General features: G+C 59.3%; 4 protein-coding genes across 4 annotated transcripts; 1 reads left to right on the top strand and 3 right to left on the bottom strand.

Moving 5' to 3' along the window:
* Window positions 1–528: 528 nt before the first annotated feature.
* On the top strand, window positions 529–4,646 carry ECM1 (extracellular matrix protein 1). The gene is made up of 7 exons (XM_072358646.1): window positions 529–706; window positions 1,298–1,357; window positions 1,783–2,105; window positions 2,547–2,897; window positions 3,574–3,794; window positions 4,210–4,297; window positions 4,441–4,646. The coding sequence occupies exons 1-7, from the start codon at window positions 661–663 to the stop codon at window positions 4,612–4,614; spliced, it is 1,263 nt and encodes a 420-aa protein (XP_072214747.1). The 5' UTR covers window positions 529–660; the 3' UTR covers window positions 4,615–4,646.
* A 2,282-nt stretch (window positions 4,647–6,928) lies between these two features.
* MCL1 (MCL1 apoptosis regulator, BCL2 family member) lies at window positions 6,929–11,564 on the bottom strand. Its single transcript, XM_072358762.1, has 4 exons — window positions 10,861–11,564; window positions 8,582–8,829; window positions 8,041–8,153; window positions 6,929–7,944 (listed from the first exon to the last, which is right to left on the bottom strand). The coding sequence occupies exons 1-4, from the start codon at window positions 11,504–11,506 to the stop codon at window positions 7,935–7,937; spliced, it is 1,017 nt and encodes a 338-aa protein (XP_072214863.1). The 5' UTR covers window positions 11,507–11,564; the 3' UTR covers window positions 6,929–7,934.
* Window positions 11,565–14,612: 3,048 nt separating this feature from the next.
* ENSA (endosulfine alpha) lies at window positions 14,613–18,557 on the bottom strand. The gene is made up of 3 exons (XM_072358788.1): window positions 18,369–18,557; window positions 18,025–18,150; window positions 14,613–16,188 (listed from the first exon to the last, which is right to left on the bottom strand). Exons 1-3 carry the CDS (start codon window positions 18,423–18,425, stop codon window positions 16,018–16,020), a joined length of 354 nt encoding a protein of 117 aa, XP_072214889.1. The 5' UTR covers window positions 18,426–18,557; the 3' UTR covers window positions 14,613–16,017.
* A 428-nt stretch (window positions 18,558–18,985) lies between these two features.
* Window positions 18,986–21,742, bottom strand: GOLPH3L (golgi phosphoprotein 3 like). The gene is made up of 4 exons (XM_072358787.1): window positions 21,578–21,742; window positions 20,275–20,406; window positions 19,966–20,080; window positions 18,986–19,712 (listed from the first exon to the last, which is right to left on the bottom strand). Exons 1-4 carry the CDS (start codon window positions 21,740–21,742, stop codon window positions 19,285–19,287), a joined length of 840 nt encoding a protein of 279 aa, XP_072214888.1. The 3' UTR covers window positions 18,986–19,284.
* Window positions 21,743–21,935: the final 193 nt, after the last annotated feature.

Raw genomic sequence — 21,935 nt, forward strand, 5'->3', positions numbered from 1 at the left:
TGTCACACTCCACCTGTGCTCAGTGTCCCATGGGGGTCACCTCCTTTATCCTTGTTACTTATGGGAATGGGACAAGACCGTACCAAGGAGGGGGGAGGGGGTCCCCCTGCAGGCTCCCTCCATCCCCATCATCCTGCCAACAGTGGGGTGACTCACTGGGTGGAGCAAGCCCCAAAATGGAGCAAGAACCACAAAAAATCAACCTCGCTTTCACTGACTGTGATGCAAGTGGAGCTGGGGGGGGGGGGTGTAACGTGGAGGCTACTGTGATGGGTTTGGGGTTACCGTGATGGGTTTGGGGTTACTGTGATGGGATTGGGGTTACTGTGATGGGTTTGGGGTTACCATGGCAGGTTTGGGGCCACGGTGACAGGTTTGGGGCCACCGTGGCATTGCTGAGGCCTGTTGGTATCGTGGTGCCCCAGGACCGGCCGGGCCGGTTATGCTGAGCCATGGGGCCCACCCGCAGGCCGCAGTTGGGCCCAGCCCAGGGGTGCAGGCCACAGTGGGTGCCCACAGCCCCCCCCGGTCCCCCCTTTCCACCCCCCCCTGGCCCTGCTGCGACGTCAGGCCGTGACTCAGCCTCGGGATGAGGCCCCGCACCGCCCCGGCCCTTCATAAGGCAGCAGAACCTCCGGCAGCTCCACAGCGCCCGACACCATGGCCGCCCTCGGCCTCCTCCTCCTCCTCCTCCTCGGCACCGCCGGTGAGTTCCCCACCGCATCCCCTGCAGCCCCTGGGGCACAATTCAGCCCCTCTGGCAAACCTGGGCCCCTCCTGCATGCCTGGACCCCTCCCTGTACACCTGGGCCACCACCCCGCCATGATCCCTCCTGGGTGTGGGTCCCTTCCATGGCCGCTTGTGTCCCTTCCACGGCCGCTTGTGTCCCTTCCATGGCCTCTTCATGTTTGCTTGGCCACCCGGCTCCCCTTCCCACACACCTGGGTCCCCTCCCAGCCTTCTGCATCCCTATCCCTGCAGAGCTGGGTCACACCACTCAGCCACTGCTGTCCCCTCTTTGGGTGCTCACCGTCCCTGTTTGGTCACTTGGGTCCCTCCCTAATACTTTGTGTCCCCTCCCCACGTTCCTGAGCTCTTTCCTGGTTGTCTCACCACCACCTGTGTCCCCTCCTGGCCACCCCTGTGCTGTCCCTGTCACAGCCTGCCATGTTCTCCCCAGTATCTGGGGGTTTTGGGTCCCCATTTGTCCCCCCAGCTCAGCACTGGGACATGGGGAGGGTGTTTGTGGGGTCTGAGCCAGGGGTGAGCGTTGTGCTCTCTGTCCCCGTGTCACAGTGGCAAACCTGCAGCCCCAGCATGAGCAACTGATCCAGCAATCCCATGAGATCCAGCAGGGTGAGAATGGGGATGTGATGGAATGGGGGGAGGGTGGGATAACACAGGAGTGGGGAGGGGGGGGGAACACAGGGTTGTGCCAGGGATGGGGGTATGGGGGGGGGGGGGGGACACACAAAGGATGGAGGAGGTGTAGGGACAGGGAGTAAATGGGGATTGGATGGAGGGGATGTGGATGGAGGGGACGTGGGGACGGGGGTGGACATACAAAGGGATTGGAGGACAACGGGACTGCCAGGGGTGGGAACAACAGGGGGAGGGTGGGAACAGGACATGGGGACAGGGCTGTTGAGCTCACAGGGGTCTGGGTCTATGGGACAACAAGGGGACACCTGGGACTGTGAGAATGGCGACCCAGCTGGGATGATGTGAGACGTGTCCTGCAGGGTGGGGGAAAACGGGCTCACCCCTCATTCTCCCCACAGTGCAGCAGGAGGAGCTGGACTTCTATCAGTCCCCCAACTTCATCCCATCAGTGGGGGCTGAGGACATCCCGTACCCGCGGGCGCCATCACCCACCTCCAAATGGGGCAGCGTCCTGGAGGGTTTCCCCCCAGCCTGGCCCCTGCCTGATGCCCTCAGCCGTTACTGCCGCAGCCCCTCGCTCGTACCCCGCGCCCCCCGGCCCTCGTTGCCCCCCGCTGCCTTTGCCCACCTCTACAGGCAGGTGGCTGCACTCGACAGCTTCTGGCCTCGCCTGGACCGCTGCTGCCAGCATCACGCCCCTCTGCCCTGCGCCCGGCGGGCGGTGAGTCTCATGTCACCAAGAGGGGGGGGCACACAGAGCTGGGGTTCTCCTGAGGGGGGGGGGATTGTGGTGCAGGTATCTCGGAGGGTGACACGGGTGTCCCATAGAGGTCACAGATGTGATGGTGGGGGGATTGAAATAGGTGTATGGGAGGGAGACAGGAGTGTGCCAGGTGATGGTATAGATGGCCAGGGGGTGATGCAGGTGCTTGAGGAGGGGGCCACATGTTTCTGAGGGGTGACCCGGGGGGTGACAAGGACATGAAGGGGACAGATGTCCAGGAGTGTGTCCCGGGGGGAGCAATGCAGGTATCCCAAAGAGATAACAGAGTTGTCTTGGGGGATGGCACAGATATCCAGGAGGGTGACAGGTATCCCATAGGGGTGACATAGATATGCAGGCATTTTGATGCTGACCTGACCTGTCCCTTTGTCCCTACAGTGGACCGATGTCCTGGACACATTCTGCGAGAATGAATTTGGGGTGAAAACACGGCATTTCTATTGCTGCCACCGGCACGGGGCTGCGCGACGCCGCTGCTTCGCTGATGCCACCGTGTCCACCACCGAGATCACCGAGATCACCGAGATCACCGTCTTTGAGCCCGTCCTTGTTCCATCCTTCCCCCCCGGAGAGCCCAACGTGGCCAACATGGAGAACATCTGTCGCCTGCGGGGGCTGCGGCCCAGTCCCAAAGGCCTCCCTGGGCCCCGGGCCCGGTTCCACAGCCGGCTGGAGCGTGACTTTGGGCGCTGCTGCCACAACAGCAGCCTGGAGTGCGCCCACGCTGCTGTGAGTTGGGGATGGGGGGGACATGGCGGTGGGAGGGAGCTGAGGGGGGGGGACAGGAGTGGTCCAAGGGTGACTGAGTTGTTATGGAGGTGAGATAGGTGCCTGGAGGGTGACATAGAGATCCGGAGGGGGTAACAGAGGTCTAGGGGATGACACAGGTTCAAGGGATTGATGGATGTCCCGGGTGTTGATGCAGACATCCCATAGTGTGGTTTAGGTGCCTGCGGAGCACGTGGGTGTTTTGAGGGGGGTGACACAAGTGTCACTCGGGGTGACCCAAGTGTCTTGGAGCGTGATCCAGCTGTTTGGGAGGATGGAGGATGATGACGGTGTTTCCTGAGGAGTGACCCAAGTGTCCCATGAAGGTGTTTGGGGAGGACACGGGTGGCTTTAGGTGTGTCCCAAGGGATGACACCGGTGTCCCCTGGGCTATCCCGGGGGGGGGGTGAAGGTGTCCGTGGGGTGATGCAGGGGTGTGTGGGAAGGGCCCTGCATGTCCCTGGGTTGTGACACAGGTGTCCCTTGGAGGGGGGGGGGGGGGGTGACCCACCAAGTGACTCAGTGTCTCAGGAAGGCCCCACCTATCCCAAGGGGTGATGAAGGTGTCGGGGGGTGATGGCAGCATCCAGAGACAGGTTGGGGACAGCGGGTGACGGCCGTGTTTGTGTCTCTGCAGTGGCTGAAGGGGTTGGAGCGCTTCTGCCGGGAGGAGGGGGCTGTGAAGACCCGGCAGCACCGCTGCTGCAAGAGAGGGCTGGGCTTTGCTAGGAGCCGCTGCTTTGCCACCGCCGCCCCCCACCCTGCCTACGACCAGGAGGTTCACAACATCAGCCTGGCCCGGCCCGGCCCGGCCATGCTGCGCACCCTCTGCGGACCCATCCGGCTGCTCAGCAAGCGGTGGGTGCTAAGGGGGGGTTGGGGGGTTACCCTGAGCACGGGATGGCAGCCCCTGGGACCCCCACAATGTGGCCTTGGGAACATCAACCCCCACCCCCCAAACCTCTGGGACCCTCCCCCTCCATTTCCATGGGTTCCCTGGGAATATCACACCCTTCAACACCCCAAAGCCTCCAGCCATCCCTGCATCTCCTCAGCCTTTCAAAGCACCTGGGACCCCCCCGACCTTCCTTGGGACCATCTCCCAGCTGCCGCAAAGCCCCCAGACCACCCTCCTATGTGGGGTGACATCGCCCCCTTAGGACCCCCCCCAGCCTGGTGCCACCCCACACTCAGTCCTGGGTGGGAGACACACATATTCGAGTCCCCCCCCCAACCCCATAGACCCCCATTCCTGACCCCCCTCCCCCCATAGGCGTCCTGTGCCAGAGCTGCTGGAAGCTGTGACCTCCACGTGCTGCGCGCTGCCCCACGACGAGAGGAGCCCCTGTGCCGAGGAGCAGGTGGGCAATGGGGGGAGTGAAGGGCAACGGGTTGGGCATGGAGGGTTGGGGGGGAGCTGGGGGGGGGAGAGGGGCAGGAAAGTGAGTGTTCGACGCTCCTGACCCCCCCTCCCCTCCCCCTTTTCCTTCTCCCATCCCCGCAGCTCTCTCAGCAAATCGATGTTCTCTGTGCTGCTCCACGCAGCTCCTGGCGCGACCCCCGCGGCTGCTGTGCGTGGGGGGGGGGCGAACGGCTGCGTTGTTTTGAAGGGGAATATTTAGAGGGGGTAACGCTGGGCGCTGCCATCCCCCCCCCCATCTACGGGCAGGAGTCTTAAAGGGCCCAGTAATAAAAAGGTGCTTCAAGGTGCTTCGGTGTCACAATGAGCCACGTCCCCCCGCTCAGTCTGGGTGATCTGGGGGGGTTAAAAGGAGGGGGGGGGTTAAAAGGAGGGGGGGGTTAAAAGGAGGGGGGAGGGGGGTTAAAAGGAAGGGAGGGGGTTAAAGGGGGGGGTGTTTTTGTGTTGTTTTTGTGTGTGTTTTCGGGGTGTCGCAGCTGTGTCACTGTTTGTGGAGCCGGGTGTGACTCTGTCCGGCTCCCACGCGTGTCCGGGGCGGGCTGTGGAGCTGGAGGTGTTACCTGTTACACGTGGCTCCGTGTTTCCCCACTCAGGGTGTGCACAGTGGGGTCCCCCCCCGTGTCACCGTACCGGCCCTTTGTCCCCTCCCCCCATCCGCCCTTCAGGTGGATTCACACGCGTGCCTTTATTCCGCGTGGGGTGCTGGGAGGTTCGAAGGGGGGGTATGGGTGTGTGTGGGGTCCATATATCCCCCCCAGGAGTCCCCCTATTGCTCAGCGGCCTCTGCTGGATGCCCACTCCCCCCACCCCCCCCCCCCGACGGCCCCACGCATGACGGCGTCCCACGCAGCCCTCGGGCGCCCCGGGGTGGGCGGAACTACACGGAGGGTTCTTGGAAGCGGTCACGTGGCTGAGCCAGAGCCCATTGGCGGACGCTGTTGCTGGGCGGGGCCTGAGAAGAGGCAGAAATGAACGGAGGGGGCGGGGCTACAACGCTAACCGGAAGTGGCGCATGGATATGGGGCGCGGGGTCGTGGGTGGCGGAGAGCGCCCGAACCGGGCCGGTACCGTCCCCCCCCCCCCCCATCTCAAAACGGAGCCTTTGCATTAAAACAGCCATTTATTGCAGTCACCTGGGAGGAAGCAGTTCCTTACCTGGAGCCCCACGAGGAGCTGGTTCTGTGGCCGCCCCATCCCGATGGGCTGCGGGCACACAGCGGGGTGGGGGGCGGTGAGGAGAAGGGGGGGGGGGGTATCCATTCTATGGGGTCCCTTCATCCCATCCGTTCTATGGGGTCCCTTCATCCCATCCCGTTCTATGGGGTCCCTTCATCCCATCTGTTCTATGGGGTCCCTTCATCCCATCCATTCTATGGGGTCCCTTCATCCCATCTGTTCTATGGGGTCCCTTCATCCCATCTGTTCTATGGGGTCCCTTCATCCCATCCATTCTATGGGGTCCCCTCATCCCATCCATTCTATGGGGTCCCTTCATCTCATCCATTACTATGGGGTCCCTTCATCCCATCCATTCTATGGCAGCCCACAGCCGGGGGCCGCTCAGCCTCCCATCCCTCCATCCGAGCTCCCTATCAGCTGGAGGCTCCCACCATCCCCCTCCCAACCCCCTCATCTCCCCCCATCTCCCCCCTCCTCCCTCCCACCCCCCCCGGTCCCCTCCCGGCCGTCATTTCCGCTGTTGCTTCGCGGAACTCGGCTCCGCTTCTTCGAAAAGCCGCGGGGCTGAGGAGGAAGCGGAGCCGTATCAGCTGCGCCAGCGGCCGCTCCTTATCAGCACCGCGGCTTCCAGGAAGCGCAGGTGGCCGAGGCCTCTTTTTGCATGTTGCCATGGCACAGCCGGCCCAAAACAGCCCCGAAAGCCCGAGGGGAGAGCAGGGAGAGCAGCCTGCAGAGCCGGGGCACCAAGCTGGTGAGGTGTGGACAGTGACCCACACGCAGGGGGTGATTTCCCCATGGATGGGGGGGGGGACTTCCCCACAGCCACACAGCTCTGCTCGCTTCCTCCTTCTTCAGCTTGACAGGAATTGAAACCCACAGGCAGCAGTTGGGGTTTCACCCGCAGCCAAAATGGCAGCAGCAGCAACAGCAGCAGAGGGCTGGTTGGTAGGAGGGGGGGGTGCTGCACCCTCACAACTCAGCCTTCAGCTCCTCATCCTGCTGGAGGAAAAAAGTTTTATGCTCCCATTGAGAACAAAAGACATTTATTGACAAAAAAAGTGCTTCTCCAGCACCCAGGCAGGCCAAACAACAGCTCTGCCTTTAGCTTTCTTCCCACTGGGCAATGCTTGGGCTACAGTTGGGTTGGTTGTTCACCACACCCAGCCCCGGGCCTGCAGGGAAGTGCTCAGCCCCAACCACAGCACAGCCCAAAAAGGCCACAAAGGAGCCCCAGGGTTGGGTGCTGTGCTTGGGGTTGGCACGAGCTGCAGAGCTGAGGCATCGAGTTCTACACAGCTGCAGAACACTTACATTCAAACGATCAGCTTTGCTGTGCTCGCTGCTTACGGAGCCAAAACTAAAAGGGAGAGAAGGAAGTAAAAACCAACACCCAACTTCCACAACCCCCCATCTGCCAGAAGAGCTCGGAAAACCAAAAGGAATCAAAGAAACAGCAGAGTCAGCTGCTGCCAGCGGGCAGTGAGTGCAGCAGCCACTGATCCCCACTACAACCCCAAACCCTTCTTGCTTGAGCACAGAGAAAGGTTTGCTCGAAGCCAGGGCCGAAGGCTTTGCCACAAAAGCCTCTCAGGCAAGGGCTGAAGCACAGCACGCAGCCTTCAGCAGCTCCACCAACATTCAACCCTTTGCTTTTGTGTTGTCGAGCTCTGCTAAAGATGCTCCCATTCTACAGATGTACAGATATTAAACAGGTTTCTCTGCAGCCTCCTCCGCTTCCCCACGTGGGGTTTTTGCTACACCTAACAAATGTACTCCCTATTTTTAAACTGCCGGCGTGGCGGGGCGGTGAGAGCAGTCAGACAGGCCGGCCCTGCCGGGCTGCAGCTGGTTGTGGTTACCACAGTGCCAGCTCAAGCTGCAGGACTGCTCACAGGGCCGCCCGCGGCCTGAGCAAACCCTGCTGGAAGGCAGGGAATAGAAATCACCCCGCGTTCCAGCACGGGCTGCAAGCCTCAGCTTTGCACAGCACCCGCTGCCTAAAAAGCTCTGACAGCAGAGCCGTGAGTTTAGGCAGCAGAATGGAAAAGCTGAAGATGCCATTATCCAAAAAAAAAACCCCCACAACCACAACTCTGAAGCATCGGCTCCACAACAGCCACCACGCCAAAGCCACGAGGATCAGTCCAGGCAGGAGCTGCTGCTGGTGCTCATTGGCTCACGAAGCAGATCTGTTTCCACCAGGATAAAACTGAAGCTGTCCACTTTGCCTTTCTCTCCTCATGCTCTTGAACGAAGCAGAGTTATCAGTCAACTCCTCCACTTTCTGTTCCCAAAGCAATAAATCCTCATTGGTACCCACGCTCTGAGTGGAACATACCTTCTTTTCTTTCTTTCTTTGGAAAGAATTGCTCAGGGGATGCCCAGATATTCTCCTGGGGTCAAGACCAGCTGCATACGTATACACAGAAGGAAGTGATCAGCTCGCCAGCTCCCAACAGAGCTGGTCTGCCCTGAGCTCTGCCCCTCTGCAGCACTGCAGCTCACCGGATCATGTAGGCCAAGCTCGCCCCCAGGCCGGCCACTCCAGCAAAGGCCATCAGCACGTTCCTGATGCTGCCCTCCAGGTCCTCAACTCGGAAGAAGTCAACAAAACCCTCCTGAAAAAAATAATACAGTCAGTCATTCCTCTGCCAGCTGCCTCTTTCCATGGCAAAACACAGCCCAGAGTGAGGCCCCACATCACCCACATCCCAGCTCCTGGAGATCTGCTGCAGCCACAACCCAGGTAGCAACCAGGAGCCACTGCAAATGCAGGCAAGCTCAGGGCACCTCAATCTGGTTTGCTTTGGGGATGCCACCACTTCCTTGCCAGGCAGGGTGTATGTGCTTTTTGGGTCAGAGGCTGCTTCAAGCAATGGGGTCAAAGGCACTGCATGCCACTGGCTAGGTGCTTTCAGATAGTGGTTTTAACTGGAACAGTGACTCATCTGCACTTTGCTGACACAGGCAGCTGACACCCACAGTGGGTTACGGAAATAGGAAACACTGAATGGTTCTGAAAGCCTCGTGGTGGGCAGTGACTCACCCAGCCTCCCTGGCTCATCAGCCACTCGCGTTTGGATGAGACTAAAGCGTCTGTGATGATCCCCGCCAGCGAGCTGATGCATTTCTCTTGGTTGATGCTTTTCAGGTGTTTTGCAACAAAGGCACCAAATGAGATGAGCGTGACGACTCGGCCCCAGTTTGTTACTCCGTCGCTGAAAACATGAGCAGCCACCTCACACACCGCCTGCAGATCTTCTTCCTTCTTGATTTCCAGCTTCCGAAGCATTCCTGCAAAGAGATTCCAGCTTAGAGATGGGGTTGAGCCACGCCAAGCTACCAGTGAGAGGTCGCAGCCTCTGTACCTGGGGTCTGAAAGCTGTGATAGAGCAGCTGCAGCAGAATGAGAAGGGCAGGGAACCCACCTCCATCCCCTGCTGCCCACTGAGATCTCATGAGGGCCCTGGTGAGCCTGAAGGGCAGCAGGAGGCCCAGAGCAGCCTGGCAGCTCTGCCCCTGAGCAGCCACCTGGAACAGCCTGACCCACAGTGCCCCCTCATGAATAAGCAAACAAGACAAGCCTTTATGAAACTGAAAGGCACTGCTTGTTATTGCTCAAACCAAGAGGAAGCCTCCCAGAAGCCAGTTCCTCCTCTGTACACAGGGCTGCCAGCTCTGCAGAAGCCTCAGTTGCTAACAGCAGCTTGGGTCAACCCACACACCCCGAGCTCAGCTTGTACAGCAGCACACCCTCCAATTTAATTGGGGCAGGGCACTTAACCCCTGGACTTTTTCCATCAGTGCAATGCAGGAAGTGAGGAACAAACTGAATCCTTTTCCATTTCAAAGGAGAAAAAACAAACAAATAACAAACTGGAACATGGAAGGTGTCCACCACGAGCTGGCTTGGGGGGGGTGGGAAGAACACCAACACTGCTGTGCCCTGACCTGGCATCAGATTCACCCACCACAGCCCAAAGAGTCACTTCCGAGTTCCATAAAACCAACCCCAAACGGTCACATCCTGCACGTCCCCAAGGACTGGCCTTGGAATTACATAAAGCCAGGCTAAGAAGGGTTGGTTCTCACTGGTTCCCTTCCTCCCCCACCCCCCCCTTAACCAAGGAGTCACTTCCGAGTTACACAAAAATAGCCAAAAAGGGTCAGTTCTGCTGGTCCCTAAGGGCCGGGCTTGGAATTACATAAAACCGAGCCAAAACGGTTGGTTCTCACTGTTCCCTCCCCCCCCTTCCCCCCTCCCTTTCCTTCTCAAAAGGAGCCGCTTCCAAGTTACACAAAAACAGCCAAAAATGGTCAGTTCCTGTTGGTCCCCAAGGACTCCATTCGAAATGACACAAATTCAGCCCAAAATGGTTGGCTCTCACCGGCCCCCCCAAGGACTCACTTCCAAGTTACATAAGACCAGCCCAAAATGGCCGGTTCTCCCTTCCAGTCCATTCCAGCACATCCAAACCTGCAGCCCCCCCCCCCATCCCCCCCTATCCTTCCATTCCCATCTGCTCAGCCCAGCCCAGGCACTGGGGCTATTTTCCAGGCTACATTTGGGTCTTTAAATCAGCACTTTAAAGTAGCCATACCACAAGCTGAGGGCTTAAAGCAGAGGCTGGGGGGAGGGGGGGGCTTCTCCTACTTGAGTCCAGAGCTGCAGGGACCCGACCTCGTGGCACAGCCCCAAACCCCACAGCAGTGAAGCTCCCTCGGCTTTAGGGGGAGCCCCAACAAGCTGTAATACAGCACTAAAGCCCCAAACCCCCTCATCAAGGGGACTGAAAAACTCCTCACGGCTTTAGGGGGAACTCTGACCCTCTCGGCTCAGCGGGGAGACCCTGAACTTCTTCCATTCCCCCATCCCCTCCATATAGTACCACGAGGGAGCCCCAAAGCCCACAGCAGGGCAACCCCGAGCTCATTGTATGGCAACAGAGGGAATCCCAAATCGCTCACACCGCCTTAAGGAACCCCCAAACCCCTCATCCAGCACCAGGGAGCCCTTTCAGCAGCCCCACACCCCCCAGTGCAGCACCCCCCACCCCTCCACACCGCATTAAGGAGCCCCAAACCACTTCCTACTACACAGGAGGGTCTCCCCGAGCCCCCTCAGCAGCGGGAGGCGCCCCGCAGCCCCAGCAGCACCCCCAGAACGGGGGCAGCCGCCCTTCAGCCCCGGGGCGCGGCGTGGCACAGCCCAGCCCCCCCCAACCCCCCCCATTCCCAGCACAAAGTCCGCTTTCGTTTTCATCCCCGGCCGTTCGGTTCCACCCCCCTCCCCCCCCCCGGCCGCCGTTTCCCGGTACTACGCACCCTGGAAGGCCAGCTCATGTTTCTGCATCACTCCGTCCCCGACCCTCCTCAACGTTTCCAAGGCTTTCTCCATAACGGCGTTACCCGCTTTACCGGGCCGTCCGGGCCCTCCTAAAAGCCCCGGAAAGAACTTTTTAACGCTGGGTTCGGCCTCTCCCGCCGCTTCCCGGAGGTACCGGAGGATGAGCTCCAGGGAGTCCCGCCGCAGCTCGTCGGGCAGTTCGGGCAGTTCGGGCGGCGTACTGGGCAGCGAATCGCCGCCGGGGCCGCGTTCGGACTCGGGTTCGCAGCCGTCCAGCTCCTCCTCGGGGCTCCACAGCGCGACGGGCCGCGGCGCGGAGTCCGACGGTGCCCGGCGGGCAGCGGCGGAACCAATCGGAGCGTGGGGGGCCTCCTCGGAGCCAATCGGAGAGTGGGGGGCAGCCTCGGAGCCAATGGGAGCGCGGGGGGCTTCGGCGTGGCCGGCGGCGGTCCACAGCCCCGCCGAGCCAATCAGAGGCCGCGGTACCTCAGCGGCGGCGGCGGCAGCCGGAGCGGCGGGCGGCGCGGTTTGGTCTCCTGCCGGTGAAGCGGGCACCAGGCCCGGGCCTCCTCCGCCGCAGTAGAGGTTGAAGCCGATGACGGCGTTCCGCTTGACGGCGTACATGGCGCCCAACGAGCACCGGCGGCGGATGGCGCGGGAGGGTGAAGCCGGGAGTCTTATATGGCCGCGGTGACGCCACGGGAGGGGGGGAGGAGGTTCCGCTTCCGGTGCGGCCCCTGAGGGGGGAGGGGGGCGGGGGAGGGGAGCGGCCGGGCTGCGCTCGGAGCGGCCCTAGGGGGCGGGGAGTGGGATTTTGGGGTGAAAAAGGGCCAAAAAGGTCAATTCGTCCCACGGCCGGACGTGGGGCCGACCCCCATCCGCCGCCTGAGGGAACTGCGGCGGAGTCTTACGGAAGAGGCGGCTGGAAGGAAACCTTCGGCGCTCCCTGCAGCTCCGGGATGGATAATGGGGATGGGACGGGCAGACTTTGGGACCGGCTGCCCGGGAGGCGGTTGGTGGGTTTCACCGTCCCTGGAGGTGCTCGAGAAAGCGGCGATGAGTTTCAATTGATGCATCTTTGAGGTCTTTTCCAACCTTAATGACTGTGATTCTGTGCCCATAGGGAGCTGCTGTGCATGCACCTCGTTAGCAGCCAAGTCTTCCCTCACCACCTGCTGCAGTCACAGCCAACACCTGCAGCTGGCACCCGAGGCAATGGTGCCAGCCCACTGCACAGGTTGGGGCTCTAAGGTTCCTTCCAACCCAAAGTATGTCTTGGTGGGGCTGTAAGGTTCCTTCCAACTCACAACATAGGTTGGTGGGTTCTAAGGTTCCTTCCAACCCACAGTATGGGTTGGTGGGGCTCTAAGGTTCCTTCCAACCCACAACATAGGATGGTGGGTTCTAAGGTTCCTTCCAACCCACAGCATGGGTTGGTGGGGCTCTAAGGTTCCTTCCAACCCACAGCATGGGTTGATAGGGTTCTAAGGTTCCTTCCAATCCACAGTATGAGTTGGTGGGGCTCTAAGGTTCCTTCCAACCCAAAGTATGGCTTGGTGGGGTTCTAAGGTTCTTTCCAACCCACAGTATGAGTTCGTGGGCTCTAAGGTTCCTTCCAACCCACAGTATGGGTTGGTGGGGTTCTAAGGTTCCTTCCAACCCACAGTATGGGTTGGTGGGGCTCTAAGGTTCCTTCCAACCCACAGTATGGGTTGGTGGGGCTCTAAGGTTCCTTCTAACCCACAGCATGGGCTGGTGGGACTGTAAGGTTCTTTCCAACCCAAGCTGCTCTAGGAGTCGAGATTCTTTACCCCCAGACCTCCAGCTCCATCCCCACCATTGTGAATGGGCCAGGAGCAATGGCAAGGTGCTGCAGTGAGGCAAAGCTCCTGGTGCAGCTCAACCAACTCAATGGATTTCTGTGCCCAAAGACAGGCAGGATGCTGGAAATTGGATCCCTGAGGAATCCCCTGTTCTGGTTGCCCCCCTCAGGAGGGGCTTCTCTGCAGGAAGGGCTGTGGTGCTGCTCAGTCCAAAGGCCACTGAATGCCTGGTGTGGGTGCAGCTATGGATCAAAGGAAACTGACGTCAGCCCAAGGCTGGTATGGGGGCTGGACTCTGGTTTACCTTTGGAGAATGGGCTCAACCCCAAAACCTCGAGGAGAGGGAAAGTGGAAAGCAAACGGCCCCACAAAAGGGACAAGGAAAACCCCTGGAACCCCGTCCCAACCCATCAGGATGGTGGTGTGTGGGATGGAGGGGAACTCCAGCTGTGGAGAGATAAAATACCAGATGTGGCTGGGAAACCCCACAGAGCCCCTCAGGCTGATCTTCCTCTTCCAGAGGAGCAGAAAGGACCCGGGGAGTCACCAATGTGAAGAACTCGATCTGAAGGTGATTTTTGGAGGGGAGCTGAAAGAACTGCGAACTCACATCTGGAGTTTCACCACCCACTGACAGAGGAGGAAGCTGCAGTGAGCTCAGGGTGCAGCCCCAAACATCCCCAACAGCCTTTTAACCCAGACTAAAAGAGCAGCGTCAATGCATGAACCCCACGCATCCTCTGCCCTGCTGCCTACTCCTTCAAGCAAGACCCATCAACACCAGGATCTGGAAGGAGAAATCTCACTCCAAAGCCCTCCCTGTGGCCCCAAGGAATGTGTCCTTGTTGGGAAATGAATTCTTGGCACTGGGAGCAATAACAGAAATGAGCTCAACTCGCTCCAGCAGCTCAGGGCAGCGCCCAGCACATATTTCTCCTACAGTGCCAAGCTCTAAAGCACAAACAAACACCGGCACATAGTTGGCACCCAGCTGGAACAGCGTGTCCCTGTGCAAACACCCGGCTCCTGCTTTGAAGTGGGACCGAAGGGATGACAAATTGGCTGATTCGGGGTGGGGGAAAGGGGAGCAGGATGGTCAATGATGGGATGACGGGGCTGTGGGGAGGGTCAATGCAATGCTTTGAACCTCAGTGACGCCAGCAGCTGGAGGAAGCAAAGTGTGACATCAGGGTTGATGATGTGGGCAAGAAAAGGCTGCAGGCTCATTGCCGGCTGCTCAGCCCCAGTGAGGGGACACGTCAATACAGGGGCAGCTCTGAAGGGAACCAGGAGTCCCTGGCACAGGGCAGGGAAAGGAATGGAGATCTCTTCTTACACCCCAAAGAAACGGAGCACCAAAAACACCCTTGGATGGATACCTGGTGTTGAACACAAGACCTTTCTCCTGCTGGCTCACCCCGACTTGTCAGCCTCATCCTCGCAGCAGCCACACTCAGGAGCAGAGGACAAAGGTGCAAACGGCCCTAAAAACCAAAGGCAGATTCCATCATGCCCTGCCCAGCAAGCGACGGACGTGAGCACATTGTCAGCATGGGGACACTGCCCTGCTGCTCCAGGGACAGAACAGACGTCACCCGCAAGTTACGGCCGTTTGACTGAACTTCTGTTGCTGGTTCTCATCCTGTGTTGTCACAATCGCTTCCTCCCCGCTGTGCAAACACGCCTGGCATTTCCAGGCGAGCAGGGAAGACGTGCTCACAGTCAGTGCTCACAGTCAGTGCTCACAGTCAGTGCTCACAGTCAGTCGTTCCCTCCCTGCCCCCAGTGGGCACAGACAGCAGCGCAGGGGCAGCCCAAAGCTGCAAAGGCTGCTTAGCATTTTTCACTATTTTTCCTCGTTTTTCCTCTTTTTTTTTAAAGCACAGCACGCTAGAAAAGAGGACAGATGAAGATGTAAAAAATTATATATATATTTGTATATATGATTCGTATCTATTTACAACGCAGCTGGGACCAACAGCAGAGCATCCTAGCAGGCTGCACGGCCGGGCAGTGCAGGGCTGGGCGAGGAGCTGAGCGTGAGGCACGGTGCCTATCCCTGCCACAAAGTCCACAGCTGTGCGGGCACAGCCCAGGGTCACCCATCAACCACTTGACAGCAGACGCGTGTCTGAGCACAGCCTCACTATCTGCTCGGAACAGCAGCATGAAAGTGCAGTGCCAAAGTGAAGCTCTGTGAGGGGACCCGGCCAGGATGACACGTGAGGAAAGCTGTGCATCCATCGCCCGCTGCCTCCCTCCTTTGTTTTCTGCTGATCCAATACAGCTCCCTAAAAGCCACAGGGCCTGCTCCACCTCCACAACTGGGCTTAAACCAAACTTGGACTCGGTGCTGTCCTGGCACAAACCTCAGCCCAAGGCCCCACCAAATACCCCATATCTGGAGCTGCTTTAGCAGTACCACATGGGCACCGAGTGCACCCCACTGTGCTGCAGCCACCACGCTAACCTCATTCTGTTTGCTCCTTTTCAAGCCTGAAACAAAAAGGCGAGAAAAAGAAAGAGAGAAAAACAACCAAAAGAACCTCAAGGCAGGGATGCGTAACACTGCCAACACACATTTGCCTCTATCATCTTCTCTTTCTCCTCCCTCGGGTTCCACTCTGTCCTCCTGCTCTCACAGCTCACGTCTTTCCCAGCACCACCAGCCCTGTGCTTTGCAAGCACCACTCCAGGCTCTGAGTGAGGCCATGCGGGGCAGAGGGATGGGGCTCCAGCCACACTCCATTCACCACTGCAGGCATCCCTGGCAGAGAGGACAGAGCAGGAAACTGCCTGCAAAGCTGCTGCAACCACAGTCCCAATTCAACCACCTGATTAAGAACCACGACACACACAACCGAACCAGACTGCAGGCCGGGTATCAGCTTCTGCCACTTCCCCCTCTGCATCTTCCCCTACCGACACCTGCAGAACACACCACGATGGCACCACGCAACTCCTCTCAGTGCTGCTCGCTCCCCTGCTTGCTGCAGGGAGGGATGCAGCACTGCAGTGACTGCAGGCAGGGATGGTTCTGAGCAGCGTGAGAGTGAAGGCAGCAAACCAGCTGGCAAAAGGCAAATGTGCAACCAAATCCACCAGAGCTCTGCCCGCGTGGCCTGGGTTACTGACATCTCACGTTCGTCTCTGTTGTGCTGTGTGTTTTGCTATAAATACTCATATAACTACGTGGATTCTGGTGCTCCCAGCTCTATGGTACAGTGAAGTTCAATCCAATTAACCAAAAGAAACAAAGAAAATAAGGGGAGGGGAAAAAAAACAACCCAAAAACCAGCCCTTGAATGTGGGCTACCCTGCCAGCTTGCTGGCCACCAGTGAGGATTTTCTCTGGGGAAGGTCCTGAGGTTTGGGGATGTGGTCTCCTGTCACCAGGTTCTTATCCGGCCCTGCAGTCGGCAGCTGTTTGTTCTTCATCTTCGCCTTGGCCATGTTGTAGTCACCGGAATCGAAGTATTTTTGCTGGAAGAAGAAAAGGAGTTCGGGTTATTCTTTGCAGGACGGCCAAGCTGCACACGCTGAGCTACAAACACACACCTTTAAGAAGCTGCGATGGGTAACACCCAAAACTTATCACTGAAACAACATGCAAGGGGAAAGTCCAAGGCAACTGTTAGGCCTTTATTTAGCAGCTCCCCACAACGCCCAGCACGGCTCAGGTGTCTCATCCCAGCCAGCAGCCTACATCCCCATCCCCTCTCTTATAAACACATGGGAGAGCGACTTCTTATGCACACAGACAGTAAGAGGACAAGAAAGAATGGCTTTAAGCTAAACAAGGGGAGATCTAGGTCAGATATGAGGCGGAAACTCTTTACCCTGAAGCGGTGCCATGCTGGTACTGCTGCCCACAGAAATGTGGGTCCCCACTGGGCAGCCTGAGCTGGTGGGAGGGCACCCAGCCCACAGCAGGGATGGGGCTGGGGGGGCTTTGGGGTCCCTTCCAAGCCATCCTGTGATCCTAACAGTGACTGCGGGGCAGACGCTGTGTCAGCAGCCTCCTGCAGACAAGCTCAGCTACAGCAGCACAGCTGGGGAACATTTGCTGATTCCACAAAAGAGCTTGTGGGACAAAGGCAGGACGTTCTCCCCAATGAGCGCAGCCCAGCCTGCAGCCCAGACGGGCTCCTGCAGCCCAGACGGGCTCCTGCAGCTGAAACCTGCGAATGCCTGCAGAGATGCGGCTCTGAGACACCTCCCAGCAATGCTGAGCTGTGGTACGAAGGCCATTCCGCTCCCTCGCCACGCACGCTGCCCGTGACTCCGTGCACCCCACGGCGCTGCTCTGCCCTGCAGACAGCAGAGCAAAGGGCAAAAGGACGAGCAGAGTTTGGACAATGCTCTGAGAAATCCTGCTTGAACTCTGGGCGGTGCTGTATGGAGACAGGATTTGGACCTGGTGATCCCTGGGGGTCTCCTCCACCTCAGGATATCGGGAGATGCTGCCAACAGCTTTTTGGGCCCCACAAAGCCCAGCCCAGCCCTAAAGAATCAAAGCCCTACTTGATGCCAAAGAGTGAAACCCTCATTTCTGTGTTTGCTTTATAGGGTTGGTACCTAAAAACATGACCAGCATTCCTGCCAGCAATGCAGCACACACAGGCAGCTGCACCAGGACCAGCAGTACAGGGTGGCTGAGCACAGAGCCATGCACACGACTCAAAGGGATTCCTGCATCACCCTGTGCAAGGAGCAGAGCCTCCAGCAGCACCCCAGGCAGCTGCAGAGAGCTCTTGGGGAAGGATTTAATTACTTAATTACTCAGGGGTTGGACTCGATGATCTCTAGAGGTCCCTTCCAACCCCTACAATTCTGTGATACTTTACCAGGGAGCACAGCCATAGGACTGTCTTTTTCTGCTGGCACCTCCTGTGCCCTCTGAGCCAGCAGTGTGCACTAACAGGGCTAATGGGAGCCCGGGTGCAATGCCCAGAGTGCACTAACAGCCAACAGGGCTAATGGGATCCCGGGTGCAATGCCCAGAGCGCGGCCAGCAGGGCAGGGCGGTGCTCCCCTGCTCTGCCCTGAGGAGGGCACAGCTGGAGCTCTGTGCTGGGCTCCCCAGTTATAAGTAGGAAGTGCTGGGAGAGCCCCCAGTTGGGCATGGAGCAACTGATGGGGAACGGCTGAGAGCTCCGGGGCTGAGAGCAGTAACTGGAAGGAGGGGATCAGGAGGAACAAGGGGCAGCACAAACAAGGGGCAGCACAAACAAGGGGCTCAGGGCAGCCCCCCCCACTCTGATGCTGTAAGTGCTGCTGTGCCACCCCGGGCTGACACACGGGCCGGGCGGTAAGTACCCCTTTCTGCAGCCTCTTCATAAGGAAGTCGGAGCCGCCGGGCTTCTGGCCCAGGTTGGGGTACTTGGCCTTCAGCTTCGCCTCCTCGGCCCGCTCCGGGATGGCGGCCTCCTTCTCCTGCGCGTCCTGAAAGGCAGCGGTGGATGTAAGAGCGGCGGCCCCGCAACCCCCGGCGTCCCACAAGCCCCCTCCACCTCTCCCGGAAGTCCCGCCTCCGCGCCCACACCGCAGCCAATGAGAGGTTAGAACAACGACGACGAGAGCCAACCGGTGAGCGAGGCAGGGAAGAGTGGCGCGCTGCTGAACCAATGGGAAGCGGGAGGGCCCGCCACGCGGTTCCTCACCTGTTTCTCCTGCCCGGAGTCCTCCGCGAGGACGCCGGTACCCGACGGGGCGGCCATGGCGGGGACAGGCGGCCCTGCGGCTTCGCGTTGCCTCCGCGCTCCCTGCGCGCCGATCGGCCCTGCGCTCTGCTCCAAAATGGCCGCCACCGCCCCCCTGACGCCCCGGCTGCGTGACGGACAGGCAGCTACCCAATGGGCGCAGTCAGGAGGCCGTAGTGACGTCACACACGACCAATGAGGACCCGCGGGGGGCGGGAAAAAGGGCCGGGCTCGGCCACCCTGTGTGAAGCTGCCGGAACCAATGGGAAGTGAGAGAACACCTTGTGGGCGGGAAGGCGTGGCAGCTGAGTTTGACGGACAGCGGGACGAACCAATAGGGGGAAAAGGGGCGCGGCCACAGCGCGGGCGCTGGGAAGAGCCTTGAAGCGGGCGCCCCCTGGTGGGCAGTGCGGGCACAGCAGGACCCGCAGCGCCCCCAACTCCCAGCGCCCCCCGCCCCGAGCCCGCGTTGTGCCGACCCCGACCGCTCCCGTAGCGCCTCAAGGCCCTGTGCTGGTGCTGCCAGCGCTTCTCCCAGCCCCAGATCGAAGGGAAAAAGAAGCTGATCCAGCGGGAAGTGCTGCAGGACGCAAAGGAGCGCATTCACAGTGCCCAGGGGAGGGAAATAAAACCAAAACAGTACTAAAAAAACAAAAAATCAGTGTAAACTTTTCCCTTCCTGTCTGACACACAGACCCTCCAGCTGCCCCCGGCACCCACAGCCCCAAAAGCCCCGAGGCCCCAATCCCAATACAGCAGTGAGGAGGAGGAGGCGGCTCTGCATGCAGCCCCCGAGGGGCTCCAGGCTCTTCCCAGGGGAGCAGCTCCACACGTGGACCCCCCAGCCCTCAGTCAGCCCCTGTGCCCACCGCAGGACCTAAGCCCTGCTGAATGCTGCCAGCACGGCCCACATCACCTCCGTCCCTCTGCCCTGGGCCGCCTCCAGCTCCGCGTCGGCCTCCAGCACATCCTTGGCTCTGCTCATGGCCAGCTCATACTGCGTGTCCTCCAGGCCTCCCAAAGCCTTCTCCAGCACATCCGAGGCGTGGGCCAACACCAGCAGCGCCAGCAGCCTGCGGTCCATGCGGCGCACGTCTCCCGTCCAACGCTCCAACAGGCCGCCCTGCAGCTTCCTCAGCAGGCGCTGCTTCTCCGCGGCGTCACAGACGGGGTGAGTGGTCATGTCGAAGAGCAGGAAGCTCTGCTTGCCCGTGGTGAGGATCCCTTTCTCCACCAGGCCCTTGGCGATGCGCTCGCGGACGTTCCGCAGCTGATATTGCAGCTTGAAGGGGTTCCAGGTCTCGCCTGGGGAAGAAATCACAGAACCGTGGGATCACAACACAGTCAGCATGGAATAGATAAGCAGAACAACTTAAATCTCTCCTCTTTTAGCTTAAAGTCAGATGTGAGGTAGGAATTCAACCCAGAGGGCAGGGAGGTGCTGCTGCCCAGAGCACTGTGGGTGCCCCATCCCTGCTCATGGCAGGGGAAGGAACTGCTCTGTCTGTAAGGTACCTTCCAACCCCAACCCTGTGCTTTCTTTTCCCCCTGGCCCAACCTGTGAGCAGCTCTATCCAAGTCTGCACCGTTTCAGTGGACTCAGCAGCTTTGATGTGCCGGAGGGTCTCATCCAGGAGGACATCACCAGTGGGAGCCGGCGACTTCAGCAGCACCTGCGAGAACCAATTGAAAACTGTAAGGCCCAAATGTGGGCAGACATACAAGATGGGCCACAAGTGCGGCACCGGTGGGCAAAGCCATGAGCCAAAGGCAACCAACACAGCACAGCATCATGGGGAAGCACCCATGGGGGGCTGCACAATACCTGGGATCCATTAAACCACCCCCTCAGCCCCACTGCCATCACCTTCCTGTCCAGCAGCCGCTTCTTCCTGGCTGTGAGCGGCTCCAGATGGATGCGGCCCCGCAGCGCCAGCTCAATAAGGATGCCGCCACGCAGACCAGGGGACAGGCAGTCATTCCAGAAGGATGGGTAGCCCTGCAAGCAAAGGGACAGGCAGGGAGCTGGGGACAGGCAAGGATAAGAGCTGGTCCTTCACAACACTGGATGCCCAACAACCTGCTCCAGCCAAGAACATTTCCCCCCATGAAGCCCCTATCACAGCGTGAGCAGTGCAAGCTCACATCCACAGCCAGCACCATCCTGCCCTGTACCATCCATAGGGCTGCCCTGGACCACCCATGGTGCTGCCTTGGACCACCCATGGTGCTGCCTTGGACCACCCATGGTGCTGCCTTGGACCACCCATGGTGCCGCCCTGGACCACCCATGGTGCTGCCTTGGACCACCCATGGTGCTGCCCTGGACCACCCATGGTGCTGCCCTGGACCACCTGCTATCCTCAGCACCATATCTGTTTGCACAGCACTTTATGAACACCGTGTTCTTCAGCCTGTGGAGCTGAGGGAACCATAAAGGAGAGATTTTATTTGCTTTCTTCACTTCCTGGTGAGTAAAGACAAAGCAACTCTTTATGCTTGCACAACTTGCTCTGCTTCCTTCCATCATGGCAGATGCAAAAGGGATTTTCTTCTTAGCAGGTGAACTTAAGGAAGAAAGGGCGCAGATGCCACTGAAGGTTTGGATTTGCTGGGCTGGAGGCCGATCTATTGTGCTCTCTTAATTTCCTGCTGGCCAAAGATCCATTCCCAGGCACACATTAACCACACAGAGAATGTTTAATGTAGCCCAGGGAGAATGGTAAACTGCACCACACTCCTATGCTGCTCTCAAATATTTGCTCCAAGGTTCCTGCACTGCATTCTGCTCTCCTGTGCCTCCTGCTCAGTCCCTGAGCCCTATGATTACCCCAGCTCCCCAGGCAGGGCAGCCACCAGCCCACAGCAGCAGGTTGAGAGCACAAAGTGAATGGTCTGAGCTGAGAACTGTGCAGAGAGCAACCCCAGGAAAACAACTGCAAAGCTCAGGAACCCCCAGAATAAATGCTCTGCAAACTGCAATACCACAACCGTGCACGGCCACTGTGGCTGCCCACCACCCCCAGGGCAGAGCTGTTGCTGGGCAGTGCTTAACCCCACAGGTCCCTCTGAGCCATTGGTGGGGGGTGTTTGGGGGTTGTTTGAGCTGGGAGGGCTCAGGGGAACCCACACAACCCCTTCAGCTGCTGCTGTCCCGGAGCCTCACTCACCTCCTTGTCCTGCAGCCCCAGGAGCAGCACCTCCTCCATCAGTGTGAGGCGGGGGGCTTTGGAGTTGTCAGAGTCCTCATCAGGCAGCTTCCCATCCGCAGCCACGTCCTCCTCAGGCTCAGTCCTTTTGTCCCCACGCCATCCCCGATGTGTCAGCGTCGTCATCCCCACCTGGGGATAAAGAACAGAGGTGCAAGAGTGAAGGGTACAGCAACAGCCTGACCCGAAGCACGGCCTCAGGGGAGGCCAGGGGACAGCCACCCTGCCCCTCTTACCCGGAGCTCTCAGCTCACCTGGCCCAGAGCTGCGGATCCGCAGCAGGGAGCGGCCACTGCCACACGGTGACGTGTTGATTCAG

The sequence above is a fragment of the Excalfactoria chinensis genome, chromosome 32 (assembly GCF_039878825.1).
Source record: "Excalfactoria chinensis isolate bCotChi1 chromosome 32, bCotChi1.hap2, whole genome shotgun sequence".
NCBI lineage: Eukaryota > Metazoa > Chordata > Aves > Galliformes > Phasianidae > Excalfactoria > Excalfactoria chinensis.

Coding starts and splice junctions, on each gene's coding strand:
- GOLPH3L (XM_072358787.1), bottom strand. CDS start 21,742: ATGACGACGCTGACACATCGGGGATGGCGTGGGGACAAAAGGACTGAG. Junction 20,407..21,577: donor TGGGGCTGCAGGACAAGGAG/GTGAGTGAGGCT, acceptor CTTTGCTTGCAG/GGCTACCCATCCTTCTGGAA. Junction 20,081..20,274: donor AGCGGCTGCTGGACAGGAAG/GTGATGGCAGTG, acceptor TGGTTCTCGCAG/GTGCTGCTGAAGTCGCCGGC.
- ECM1 (XM_072358646.1), top strand. CDS start 661: ATGGCCGCCCTCGGCCTCCTCCTCCTCCTCCTCCTCGGCACCGCCG. Junction 707..1,297: donor CCTCCTCCTCGGCACCGCCG/GTGAGTTCCCCA, acceptor CCCGTGTCACAG/TGGCAAACCTGCAGCCCCAG. Junction 4,298..4,440: donor GCCCCTGTGCCGAGGAGCAG/GTGGGCAATGGG, acceptor CCATCCCCGCAG/CTCTCTCAGCAAATCGATGT.
- MCL1 (XM_072358762.1), bottom strand. CDS start 11,506: ATGTACGCCGTCAAGCGGAACGCCGTCATCGGCTTCAACCTCTACTGC. Junction 8,830..10,860: donor ACATGAGCTGGCCTTCCAGG/GTGCGTAGTACC, acceptor ATCTCTTTGCAG/GAATGCTTCGGAAGCTGGAA. Junction 8,154..8,581: donor TGATGAGCCAGGGAGGCTGG/GTGAGTCACTGC, acceptor TATTTTTTTCAG/GAGGGTTTTGTTGACTTCTT.
- ENSA (XM_072358788.1), bottom strand. CDS start 18,425: ATGGCCGCCCCGTCGGGTACCGGCGTCCTCGCGGAGGACTCCGGGCAG. Junction 18,151..18,368: donor ACTCCGGGCAGGAGAAACAG/GTGAGGAACCGC, acceptor GCTGCCTTTCAG/GACGCGCAGGAGAAGGAGGC. Junction 16,189..18,024: donor TGAAGAGGCTGCAGAAAGGG/GTACTTACCGCC, acceptor TTCTTCTTCCAG/CAAAAATACTTCGATTCCGG.